The following is a 13,380-nucleotide window of genomic DNA, read 5'->3' on the forward strand; positions in this document are numbered from 1 at the left end:
GTGAGCTGTGAGTATTGGCTGGTTATGTCAGTTTGTGTCTATATATATGTTAATAAAGTTGTGATATGTATACAGTAGCTTGAGAAAGCGCTCTGTGACACGTGAAACGTTGGTAGGGCTCTCCATTGCCCTGTTTTTCCATGACCAATAAAATCTTTTTATGGGATACGCACCCTCCTTTCTACTTTTTTGATACCTACAGTAGTGCTCTCCCAGTTTTTCTCCTTCTCTACTTCCTGATTGTTCAGCTTTTTCTCCTGAGTTAACCCTCTGAGTGCTGGATGAAGCACTCAGACGTATGTCTCCCAGGCATAATCTGTTAGTGGCTGACTTCACCCTGTCACAAATACACTGTGCACTGATCCAAGTCATTACACACACTTCAATTGTCCCCAAAGAGTTCATGGAAAGGTACCCATGAAGACCATAGCGACAAACACTCCTGTCCATCTTCACCCCATTCAGGGTTGGAAGGGGGATGGAGAGTCTTCAAAAAATGCACTTTAGTACTTTGGACTCTGCCTACAGATAGACAATGGCACTAACACTAAATTTGCGAAGTACGTTTACCTGCCAGAGGTGACAAACAAAGAAGCCTGTCTATGATTCGAAAACGTTTGTTGGGTTCAGCAGAACAAATATTAGTTACATTTGAATAGCCTGTTTCTTGGGGCAGAGGGGGGTGGATTAAGGGGGTTGTAGTTCCTGGGTGGGTGGATAAGCCTGCACTGAAGATTGCAAGAGGAGTTAACCCCTTCACTACCATAGCTATGGTAATGAAAGGGTTAACCAGTCCCACTAACCCCTGGAAAGCCAACCCGTGGGGCTACTAACCCCTTCAACCAATCCCTCAACCCCCAAGAAACAAAAATAAACCCAACAACCCACCTCCTTTACCACCAACCCCCCCACCCCCCAAAAAAAAATACAGTACATTAATGGGCAAAATTACTATTATCCAGATATGCAGATATGGATAATATCTCATTTGCCCATTATAAAATCAAACATTAGCCAGCCAGCATGAATAATATAAATAAAAAACATTCTACTTCCCCTGCCATCACGAAGGGCGTCCTCATCAGCATACAGCAGGTCCATGTCCTCCATAACCAGCAAGAGTGCATACAAAAACACAAACTACTGGCCCCTAACCACTTAATCACCGTAGCAATTAATAACCACTATTGTAATTAAGTGGTTAACCCCATCCTCCTCTACCCACCAGGGAGGCCTAACCACCATCACAGGACCGACTATACCCACCCTGTACCCATTGATTGGCCCAGTGGTATATCATACCCATATAATATAGGTATGATAAGCCACTATAGCAATAAATGATCAACCTAATAAAAATAATTAAGGACAAAAATACACATAAATAAAAGAAATACACAAACACCTAAACGCCATAACAATAAAAGAGCAAAATATCCTCAACAACACATCAATACATTAATCTATCAGTAAAACAGCAAAATAATTAAAATTATGTTATTCCAAAACATAAGAATACAAATAAATAAACACCTATCCAACCAATCAAAGAAATAAAAGTACCCCCCTTCTTTAATTTTTTTTTTATTATATATATGGAAAACATATGACAATGTTTACCTAACAATTCTTACCTAAGCTCACAATTGTTTGAAGCTCCTGTTATAACTCTGTAGCCATCCTGATTATGTGCCTGACTAAATGGCTGCCTTTCAATTTCAATAAATCCTTCAGTCAGTTTAATTCAGCGGCTTCAATGTATCCTGATATTACAAAGGTCATAACTATTGTTACAGTTTGCAGCTCAATCTGCTGGTAATATTGGCAACAATTATCACAAAGAGGAAAGTGTTACAAACATCTCACATTGCTGGGGTGGGTTAAATAGCAAAGAAGCAAGAACCCAGATGTAGCACTCAAACTTTAAAGGTATTAGTGACAATCTTAAAAAAAAAATCTTTAATGTTAAACTGATTAAAATAATGGGTTTTAAAATTCAACAAGGACACACATATATTGACCCTATGTCGAGTGTATGTGACACTCCGGGTACTACAAAGGAGTGAACAAATGAGGTGGATTAAATCAAATGTCCGGTGAGGGAGCTGGTATTCAGTATTCCCTAAATACAGTTGCTTCGGTAGAAGCAGAGGTGAGGATGCGTAGTAGACCTGCCTATATGAAGCAGGTGATAGCCAACCAAATAGGGATGCAGTACATGTATAGCTAGCAGTGAATAGAGCAGCTGACAGATACCAGGTAACGGTGTGGCTGAATGAGTATGCCTGTGCACATATTAATGAATGTGCTCAACCGTCTGGTACTGTACTAGCCATGAATAGATGTAAAAATGAACATGCACGTCCCTAAGTATAGGTGTCACCACTAAATGCTACCTATAAAGGGAGAATTTCCGAATAGGTACAGGCTAATAGCAAAAACTTCAGTGGATAAGTGACTGATAAATGCCCAGTGACGGTGTGGCTGTGTGTATGCCTATGCACATATTCATGAATGTGCTCCACCGTCCTGGGTAATACTGCCACTTGAGGAACCTTGGTTGGTATTAAACTAAGAAACAATCACCTCTCCGACGATCTCGAGTGAACTGTCAATACTCTAGCCCAGTATCAGAGGGAATGCACGCGTGCGGTCTGGCAGCTGCTTGCAAGTGCGAGTCAGAAGGCTGCCACGTCAATACTGACCCTGCGCGTGCACGTGACGGGTGCCGATGCGCACGTTTCGCGAATGAAATGCTTTCTCAAGGCTTAGGTATGAGGGGGGGGGAGTCCCGTAGCTGCAATCTGGTATTTATATGCTTGCGAGTGTTTCGATTGCTTACCTGGTTCACCCTAGGAGCCTGCTCAAAGAGTGCTGATGTGAGTACCTATATACAGCACTGCTAAGTGAAGAATGAGAGGCCCTTAGACATATATATAAATAATAGTACAAAGGGATGCATCAGTCATTGAGATTGATAATCTGCTGATGCTCATGCTACTCCGGCTGTGTGCTAAATTGTACACTGTCAGAAGTAAGGTATAGTGCTATATGTGAGGTCATAGTTTGATTATGTGATCCCAAAAAGCAAAGATGTTGACTATGCTTATGTATATGTGGCCAGGTCCCCTTGTCCCGCGACCCCCCCTCCTCTTACCTCCGCTGCCGAGGGTCACGTGTCAGACCCGCCGGCACTTCTGGAGGGTGGGGTTTAGTGCAGGGAGCGCTCCCGGCATCTCCGAGTTCCCAGCGGCTCCCGAGCAGGGCGCCGCCATCTTCTATGTAGTTGCACATGCGCAATGGGTCGTAGTAGCCGGCGGCCACTACAGAGGAAGTGCGCGAGAGGCCCCCGCAGGGAGAATAGCTCCCAAGAGCAGTCAGTCCCCAGGGTGCACAGGGGCAGAGCCACATGACCCCAGGGAGCCAATAGGGCTACAGTATCTCCCTGCTCAGGGATAGATACATTTTGCGTGCTTGGAGCACGCTAGTCAGTTGGTGACCGGAGCAGCTAAGGGAAGGAGGTAGGGTGCAGGAGTCAGTGACTCCCTGCACTAGGCCAGCATCCCCCTAGGCCCCAGATAGCCCTGAGTCACTAGTAGCTGAGTGCTATAGGGACAGGCCCTAGGTTTGGGACCCTGCCCCATTAGCCATTTGCTAGTTAGGGACACAGCGGACGCTGCGTTTCCTGCTGAGAGACTTGGGCTCAAGTCTCCGCCATTAAAGGCAGCTGGACTATCTTCAGGGTGGGATCGCCCCTGACGTATCACCACACGGGTGGATCCTGGATGTCGTGTAGGAGCTCGTCTGATCCTTTGAGAAGATCCTTTAAAGCCAGGTGCCGCCGCACCAGGCAGGTATCGTTATAAGTGCACCAACAGAGTACTCACACGGGACTAGTGGCTGCGCAGTCACACACACATCAATATCATTTAAAGGGACATATTGTGTGGGGTCACTGGACACGGGGTGGGATCACCCGGTGGGAGGAGGTTGCGTCCTGCGAGACGCCGTAGTAGTGTCTCCTCTAGGGAGGGACACCTGGTTATTATATGCAATAGTAAAGTCATTGGTTGGTTTACATGCTGTGTGTGTAGTGATATATATATATATATTGTCCTGCGAGGAACCACTCCCCCTCTGGTGGGAGCCATCGCAGGTGGAGGCGCTGCACCGAGTACGTGGTTACTCATAGTATTATATATGCCCCAGGTTACCCGTGGCGGAAGCTCAGCCATCCTGTGAGCCTAACAGGTAAAGCACCACACCTGGTAACACTAAGTTCCCCACACACATTATATGCGATTGTATGGGGGAATACCCGTTACATATATATGGGTGAAAAATGTTATGCTCTTAATCAGACTAAACATCATAGTCTGCTAGTGGAATGTACTAATAAAATTAAGAGTACAGTTAAACAATCATTAACCTTTGTGGATGTATATACAGTAGAGTAAATTTTAATGCCAGATTTTGAGTGGCCCTTATTAGTCAGCATGACAGTATTAAAACATGTTATTAGCAATGTGCTGTTGATTGGAACATGTAACAATATCCATATATATACAAATATATGTCTGCAATAACATATATGCAATAAATATATATATACATATAATAGAAAGCTAAAACAAGGTAAGAGAGAGTCAAAAGAGGAGAACAAAATGCGGGGTGCTGTGAGAGGCCAAGCGGAACATATAACTTTTAAATGAATGGTGTGAACAAAAACCCTTCATTGAGGCCCTTGGGTGATGACGTTTGAAGTGTATATATTCACTTAGCCTCTTTCTGCAATAAAGCAGTCCCCATGTCTTTGATCCATGAAAAATTGATCCATGCCAATGAACTTAATGATGTTATGGTCACCTTGGTGAACATAATTAACATGTCTCGCTAGAGGTTTGTCTGTTTTATTTCTTATGGTGCCAATGTGTTCAAGCACCCTAAGCTTGAGGGGGCGTCTCGTCTTTCCCACATATACCTTTCCACATTTGCAAATTGCTTGGTAAATTACACCAGAGCTTTGGCAATTAATGAACTTGCGAATGTCATATGTTTTGCTGCCATTCCAGTTGGAGAATACCTTGGTGGTCTGCATGTGATTGCATGCCTTGCATCTCCCACATTTGTATGACCCCTGGGGTTTTGGGGGGAGCCAAGTTCTTAGGACAACTGTGTTGAAATGGCTGTGGACTAGAACATCATTGAGATTTTTTGCCCTCCTACTAACCATGGAGGGGTGATCATGTAGGAACTCACTAATGATATTATCTGCCTTTAAGATTGTCACTAATACCTTTAAAGTTTGAGTGCTACTTCTGGGTTCTTGCTTCTTTGCTATTTACCTATTATATTACCCATAGCACCTTACCTTTCATACATACTCAGTATTTAGCCGTAGCGGGGTTCACACTTTGATAACCTGGGGTGGGTTAAAACCTGATATAGAAATTAAAGTACTGTATGCTCAGAATATTAAAACTCATTAGGAATGGCATTAAAAGTTGAAAAATAAAATACTATCTAATACTGTAATTGACTTATAAAAAAAAACCCCATAACACTTCCCGTTTCGCTGCTTTAAATGTGTTGAATAGGAAAAATGAAAAGTATTTTTTTCAACGTTTATCTATGATGCTCATATAGCAACATTGCAGATAAGTTAGCAATGTGAGTCCTGAAACCCCAACATTTTCAGCTGGTACTGAAGATTTATTAGCCCAAACATGTTTATACATCCTTTAAAGCCAAGCCAAGCTTCAACAATGACATGTTTTGAAGTATGTCAACCTAATTTAGAAATCTTGATTGGTTGGATTTGTTCCAGTGATCTGAAGCCAAGCAGCCACTTTCATTAAAGGTTTCATGAAAATGTAATTCACAATATGTAAAGTTTAAATTACCTGAAAAAATTGTGTACATACAGTATTTCTGCTAGAAAATGTCTCATGGTGCAAATATTAATTTTATATGCAAGTTGCTGCTTATGTAGTCAGTGCAGATTTGCACAGGATGCAAGATATAGGGCCTCATGCAGTAAGCGTCGATTAAGTGAAATCGGCAAGTTTACCGATTAGTCATGTTAATGGCGATTTTTCCTCTCCGTATGCAGTAAGTGCCGAATACATTCAAAATCAACCCGAAAACAAATCCGCCCACTCTCACGATGATTATCCGATCACACACAGGTGTATCGGCGTGCGTGGCGGGGTGCTGATAGGTTGCCCAATCACAAATCTTGCTGAATCAGGCGAAACAAGCATGTATTGGATTGCGCGCCATATTTAAAGGCAACGTGTACTGCTAATCATTCTCTGTGTTGTTGGGAGTGAGAGAGAGAGAGACGCACAGAGCTGGCTGATTGAACATTTGCATATTGACGGAGAGACTTGTTGTGTATTGGGTGAGCTTTGTCCATTGTTGTTTTGTTTACATCTTTGTCTTGTTTTATATGTGGAAGTGTTTCGTGTGATTGGCTGTACATTAGTTGTCTGTTTTTTGTGAGTGCTGGAAGTATGCCCGCAAAGCGTGGGAAGAGTGATGCTGGTGGGAGTGGGAGTGCTACTCGTGCGAGTACGCGTCGGAGTGAACGTACTGTTCAGGGGAGTGATGTTGCTGGTGCACCGAGTGGTGTTGCTGGGAGTGGGAGTGCTGGTGCTGGGAGTGGGAGTGCTGTTGCTGGGAGTGGGAGTGCTGTTGCTGGGAGTGCTGTTGCTGTGAGTGGGAGTGCTGTTGCTGTGAGTGGGAGTGTTGTTGCTGGGAGTGGGAGTGCTGTTGCTGGGAGTGGGAGTGCTGGTGCTAGGAGTGGGAGTGCTGGTGCTAGGAGTGGGAGTGCTGGTGCTAGGAGTGGGAGTGCTGGTGCTGTGAGTGCTGCTGGTGGCGCAGTTGCTGATGGGGTGTCTGGTGGTGGCGTGCTTGCTGGTGGGCAGCTTTTGGAGGCTCTTCCATTGGAAGAAGGAGAGTCCAGTCAGCACCAGCCAAGCTCTGACCCTAAACCTGCTCGGAAGAAACGTGTGGAGAAGCCACGTAATCCTCGCTTCAATGACCAGGAAAATACAGCTCTTGTCACTGGCATTCTGGAGCACTATGACAGTATATATGGACATTTACTAGGTAAGTGTACCTTTACATTTATTATTCAAATACATGTGATCCTAGGTCATCTGAGTTTTGTTCATATGCAAATATGGGTTCAGAATATCTTTCTATGTTAATTAGTCTGGAAACACAGCTTTTTATCATGCCTTACAAGGACAACTAAACACAGGCGGTCAATTTGCCATAACTGCATACAATATGAATGCAACCTTGCTTACATGTATAGGTTTAGTAGTGAATGCTCATGTGCTTCACATATTACACATAAAATAGCATGTTTGCTATCTCTTGGAACAGCTAGCAGTGTAGGAAACTGGTGCTTCTATTATTATTCATTTACCTCATATATTTTATATGTTTTTCAAGGGCGGACAAGTTCAGCAAGCAGAAAAGAAATGTGGGACACAATAGTCATTGGTGTCAATGCGTGTGGGAATCATGTGAGGGACAAGCGGAATTGTCACAAGAGATTTGATGATATTAGGTCCAAATTGAAAAAGAAAATACAACACCAACGCGTGCATGCTACTGGCACTGGAGGTGGGCCGACACCACAACGTCTCATATTAAGTCCATTGGAGGAGCTGCTTCGGGCAAAATTACTTCCCGTCGTCGTGGAAGGCTTACCTGGTGACCGTGATATAGGAATTTATCCCTCACAATTTCCACCAGGTGAGAAATATTAATGTACTAGGCGTGTCGTTGCTTACAGTTATTTTGCATATTTACACTGCTTTTTATACTGTCTTCACAATATAAGCATACCTGCATCTATATATGTATATGTCTGATTCTGTATATATATATATCTCAAAATAGACATATATGTTGTAGTCCTACTAAAAGCAGTAACTAATATAGCACGTGCCATTGCGTGCTCATTTACATGTGAATTCCCAAAATGCATTGCTGCAGTGGAAGCAATTGATGGTGGGCGAAGATGTGGAACAACAGGGTAGTACACATGTGTAACACATGTTAATGAGAAATTATTACTAGCTACAGGTACAGAACATAAATATGTATAATATTATTGTGTATTTTATTTATTTTACTCCGACAAACATGACATTACTGCCTATTTTAAGCATGCATCAAATATATTGCATGCAACGGCCTACAAACATCACTTGCACTAACACATCTATAGTTGTTTATGAAAAGGTCCATTTTTGCTTTAAGTCATATACAGACAGCATAATGAGGCACACGTATCATATTTTATGTCATTGTTTTCATAACTTAAAAACTGCACACGACTATTTAGCTCATCTACCATTGTGTTAAAGCAGCTGCAATTAATATCTCATCACAGCATACACTTCAACAGAGGGGGTGGGGTTCAGCACACACACTAATTACAGCCTCATTTTAGGGTCAACTTAGTTCACACCATTTTCACCTGTTTCAAGTAATTGAAAGGTGTGGCTGATTAGGCTTTTTGGGGAAGGGAATACCGTTATTACAACCTGACTAGCACAACTGAAGTTAATCACACTCATTTGAAAGCTTCACTTTAGCTACTAAATGCCCCAACAACTCATTACTTATCAAAGCGTACCTCACACATTAGTTCACTCATATCTATAGTTGAACTACTACTATCAACGACACATTATCACACACTGCATGTGTTGTCTTGTTGAGTCACAGCCACATTCAGGTGTGCCACATCTTATATTAATGTACCACACATATCCTCTACCAAAAACAACACTTTTTGCAATATGACCACCATCATGATAACCATTGTGAATGGTCATCTCATGATAGTTATGTACATTATGATACTGATATCACTACACAACATATGATTTTTATGTACAAATTTTATCTATTTATCCTCACGCATTACTGCAGAAACATAGTATGTTTTATGTTAGGGAACTCAAAAGTTCTAAGTACACAGGTATGTACATTGTTATTACAACTATTTATGTTCACTTTCACACACACATTTTGGGTTAAGGAACTGATGCTGTTACGTACTCATAAATACAGAACATACAATAACTGTTTGTTCAATATTTACACATGTAAATGTAAAACTTATGTTATTGTTATATATAGTTGCCCCTGAAGGACATGTGTCACCTGAGAGGGAACAAGTGTCTTCACCTGGGTCAGCCAGCTCAACACACCTAGAAGGTGAGTGTATCAGTTGGTGGCCATATAATATGTGCTCTTCTATATGTATGTTGTCATGTTCATTAATTGTTTTGCACATGTTCTTTAAATACGATTACTTAGTGTATGTGAAAATGAAGTGTAAGGCAACATGTATTGTGTTAGTGATGTTAACTATCATGTAGGAGTTGTGAGTTTACAGCAAGTTTTCATTCACTCATATTTCATACTGAGTCCAAACATTATTCTTAATTCAAGGTAGTTTTTAATGTGAGGTTATAAAACGTATGGAAACATGTTAGTTGTTACTTTTGACACAGTAGAATTACATAGTAACACAGCAGAGATTAACATGCCATTTAATAATGTGTACATTTATTTGTAGAACATGATGAAGAGGATTATGATGATGATGATGATGATGATGCCGCCGCCGCCGCCATAGACACACAAATACAAGCAAGTGACCATGAAGAGGTTCCAATTGAAACTGTTTTACCGCCAAAACGTCCAGCAAATACCACATATGATGCAATTGTAGCTTCTGAGGGAAAAATTGTGGAAGCAGAAAATCGTCGCCATTCTGACCTGATGACAGTGCTGGAAAGGATGATTGCACTGCAGGAAGAAACAGTTTCACAATTGGCACATCTCCACAGAGTCTTCATTGAAGTGCCTAAACAGTTGCAAAAAATCAACACCTCATTCGAAGCATTAGTTGTTCTGCAAACACAAGCTAATTACTGGAGAATGACTAATGTACCACAATTCAACACCTCACAGGCAGGATCTGTTCATGCAGGTCAGTTTTCACCACATTCATCTGATATTCATTCACCAGGCCCAAATGTTACCGGTCAAGTAGCAGACATTGCTGTGCAGGTTCCTGATGACATCCTACCGCTGCCATCTGTACAAATTCAGCAGCAGACACCTACAAAGGAGGCGACAAAAACAAAACAAGACACACATGAAACAGACCAACCATCACTTGTGCAGTGTCTACCAACTTGCTCACATGTGTCAGTGGGCACAAGCCCTGTCCGTGAACAGTCACTACCCAAAAGCCCTGTAGGTGAGTCACTGCCCAAAAGCCCTGTAGGTGAATCGCTGCCCAAAAGCCCTGTAGGTGAATCGCTGCCCAAAAGCCCTGTAGGTGAATCACTGCCCAAAAGCCCTGTAGGTGAGTCACTGGCCACAAGCCCTGTAGGTGAACAGTCACTACCCAAAAGCCCTGTAGGTGAGTCACTGCCCAAAAGCCCTGTAGGTGAATCACTGCCCAAAAGCCCTCTAGGTAAGTCACTGGCCACAAGCCCTGTAGGTGAATCACTGCCCAAAAGCCCTGTAGGTGAGTCACTGGCCACAAGCCCTGCCCGTGAAGTGCCAGAGGCCACTCAAAGTGGCTCTGTTGTGCCTAAAGTTGGTGGCAAAAGAAAAAGGAAAATTCAAGAGACAACAAGCAGGCCTGTTACTCGCTCGCAAAAGGAACAAAAAAAATAAATGTTATAATTCACAAAATATGTCTTTGGCCTTGTTTTGTTGACTTCAGATTATCTAATTACTATTGTATGTATGCTGAAGACTGTGTTGTTTCCAAACTTTCAAGTATGTTCTTGTACACGTGAAGTTTTGGAAATGTTAACACTCCTAATTAATGAATAGTGTTATAAATATTGATGTATTAATCGTCTGTTCAGTAATGGTCCACCAGGAGCCAGTTGCTAAGTTTAGAGAAGCTGCCATTGACTTTGCAGCAAAACATTGCATTTGGGTGTGTTAATTGATGTAATCATTGCATGTGCATATTATTTTCCTGCAATTATAAAAGCACCTATTTAACTGCAAACATCTTTCTTGTACGTGTACAGCAGGATTTTGTGTTAAATATTACTTACCTTTGGTGGCCATTGTAATGTTGTCCTTTAATCATTTATGTGTTCTTGTTTCAAGAACATCTCTGAATTGATACTAATATATATGTAGTATGTATTGATATATGCACACACACACACACACACACACACACACACACAGTGTGTGTGTGTGTGTGTGTGTGTGTGTGTGTGTGTGTGTGTGTGTGTGTGTGTGTGTGTGTGTGTGTGTGTGTGTGTGTGTGTGTGTGTGTGTGTGTGTGTGTGTGTGTGTGTGTGTGTGTGTGTATATATATAGTACTATCTAAACTGGTATAGATGTATTTACAAAAAACATACACTTCATGCTTCCTTGTGAAAACACACTATTTTAATAATACAGGCCTAATGTTTGACAACTATACTAAGTGTGAGCCTCTAACATTATTGGGTGCAAACAAATGTTTATTACTTAATTCACTCATGTTTATCACCATTTAAATAGGTTTCATACAAGGCCTACTTACTGCCATCAATATGTTGTGTGTACTCCTGCAATATAAAAAATAAAATAATTTTTTTATATATATATATATATATACATATATATATACATATATACATATATATATATATATATATATATATACACACACACACACACACACACACACACTATACATATAGTACAATATACACTTTATATATATATATATATATTTTTATGAGAGAGATATATTTATATATATATAGATACACACGTATTTAAACTCATGCAGACAGGTAGTTAACCAGAATTTCAAATACACACAGAAATGTATGTGGGAAAAAAACATTTCATTTTGCAGGTGTGTGTATTTACTGATATGGCTGTCTAAGCACTATTTTCACACAGTGCTCTTTGTTATTTTTCTAGAAAACTCAATGTTACTGAAATAAAAGTGTAGGAATGTTTTCACAAACGAGATAAAAAAATGATACATGTTTTTCCCACATTCGCCTATCACTAACCACAAAAGTTAAACCAATTAAAAGGACACATCCAATTGGCGTTTGAAATAAGGAGTAAAAGTAGTTACTTTTGTTGACCTTGAAAACGAAACACAGGAATTTGTTAGCCATTGAGCAGAATCATTTTGATGAGCAAAGAACACAGAACTGCACACATCTTTTGTGCTACTCTGACATGGCTGATGAATTCGTTAACCATATGAATCCCCTCTTAGGTTATAAGTACATGGTTTCAGAAGCAATTTTGAACAGTCGCGGACACAAAGCAAGCACATGCCAAATCTATGATTTGATTCGAGCTAAATATCCTTATTACCAAGACCGTAGGCATGCGCGGAATTTTAATTCCTCAATAAGATTCACTTTATCAACTAATGACTTTTTTGAACGTGTGCAGGATAAGCTAGAACACACCTATGGTTTCTGGAAGATTGCAAAGGAAAAGCATTTTACCCTGAAAGAGGGCACATATATTGTTGTGAAAGGCATATTTATTCCTAATGCCAATAGCAATGGATCCGCTACTACTGTTCCGTGTGAATCGATACCTGCTGCAATATCTGCACCCTCCATTCCTGAAACCCACATTGTACAACAACAAAAGTACTATGATTATGTACCAAGCCTTTCAGCTGAAAATGCATTGGAATGGGAACCCGAAGAAATGAACCTACCTCCCGACCAATTGTTTGAAGAAAGCAGTGGCGATTCCTATGAGCGCTTCATGGAGGAGATGTGTGTCATACTGGATTCAGCGGGTGGGTCAAGCGTGGATGAAAATGCCTTGCATTTCTGGAGCGAGCAGTTGCAGCCAGACGAAGAGTTAATTCTAGAAAAATGGTAAATATAACAACCGTTATGCGTTGACTGTGCGTTTAAATGTTTTTTTTTTTTTTTTTTTTTAACCACCATTTTCCCTTTCAATGCGTGGATACAGCGTAACATTGCAGACTGCATAACATGTAGCGATCACAAAGAAATTGTTGCCGAATACAATATAGTATAACCTGAAAGAGTAGTACACATTGCTGACGGAATAAATATACGTACTTTCCTATCCCTTTAACCATATTAGCAACATTTTAACATAACTCTAACACATACCTGTTTTGTTATCATGCAACATTTAAAAGCGGGTCCACCACGTATGACGTGGGACCCTTGTCATGGCCCAAGGCGTCCTTAAAAAGGATTACGGATGTAAGTCCCGCCCCCAAGCGACGTGCGCGCCTCAAAGCCTATTGGCTGTCATGTTTTGTTATAGTAACGGTAACTGCAGTGTGTCATGTGTGCG

General features: G+C 41.1%; 1 protein-coding gene and 1 long non-coding RNA gene across 3 annotated transcripts in view; both read left to right on the forward strand.

Moving 5' to 3' along the window:
* LOC142491027 (uncharacterized) overlaps positions 1–13,380 on the forward strand; it is a 192,780-nt gene that overhangs the window by 102,750 nt on the left and 76,650 nt on the right. The gene's annotated exons all lie outside the window — the stretch shown is intronic.
* On the forward strand, positions 9,087–10,856 carry LOC142491026 (uncharacterized). The gene is made up of 3 exons (XM_075593363.1): positions 9,087–9,246; positions 9,611–10,492; positions 10,547–10,856. Exons 1-3 carry the CDS (start codon positions 9,150–9,152, stop codon positions 10,723–10,725), a joined length of 1,158 nt encoding a protein of 385 aa, XP_075449478.1. The 5' UTR covers positions 9,087–9,149; the 3' UTR covers positions 10,726–10,856.

The sequence above is a fragment of the Ascaphus truei genome, chromosome 3 (genome assembly GCF_040206685.1).
Source record: "Ascaphus truei isolate aAscTru1 chromosome 3, aAscTru1.hap1, whole genome shotgun sequence".
Classification (NCBI taxonomy): domain Eukaryota; kingdom Metazoa; phylum Chordata; class Amphibia; order Anura; family Ascaphidae; genus Ascaphus; species Ascaphus truei.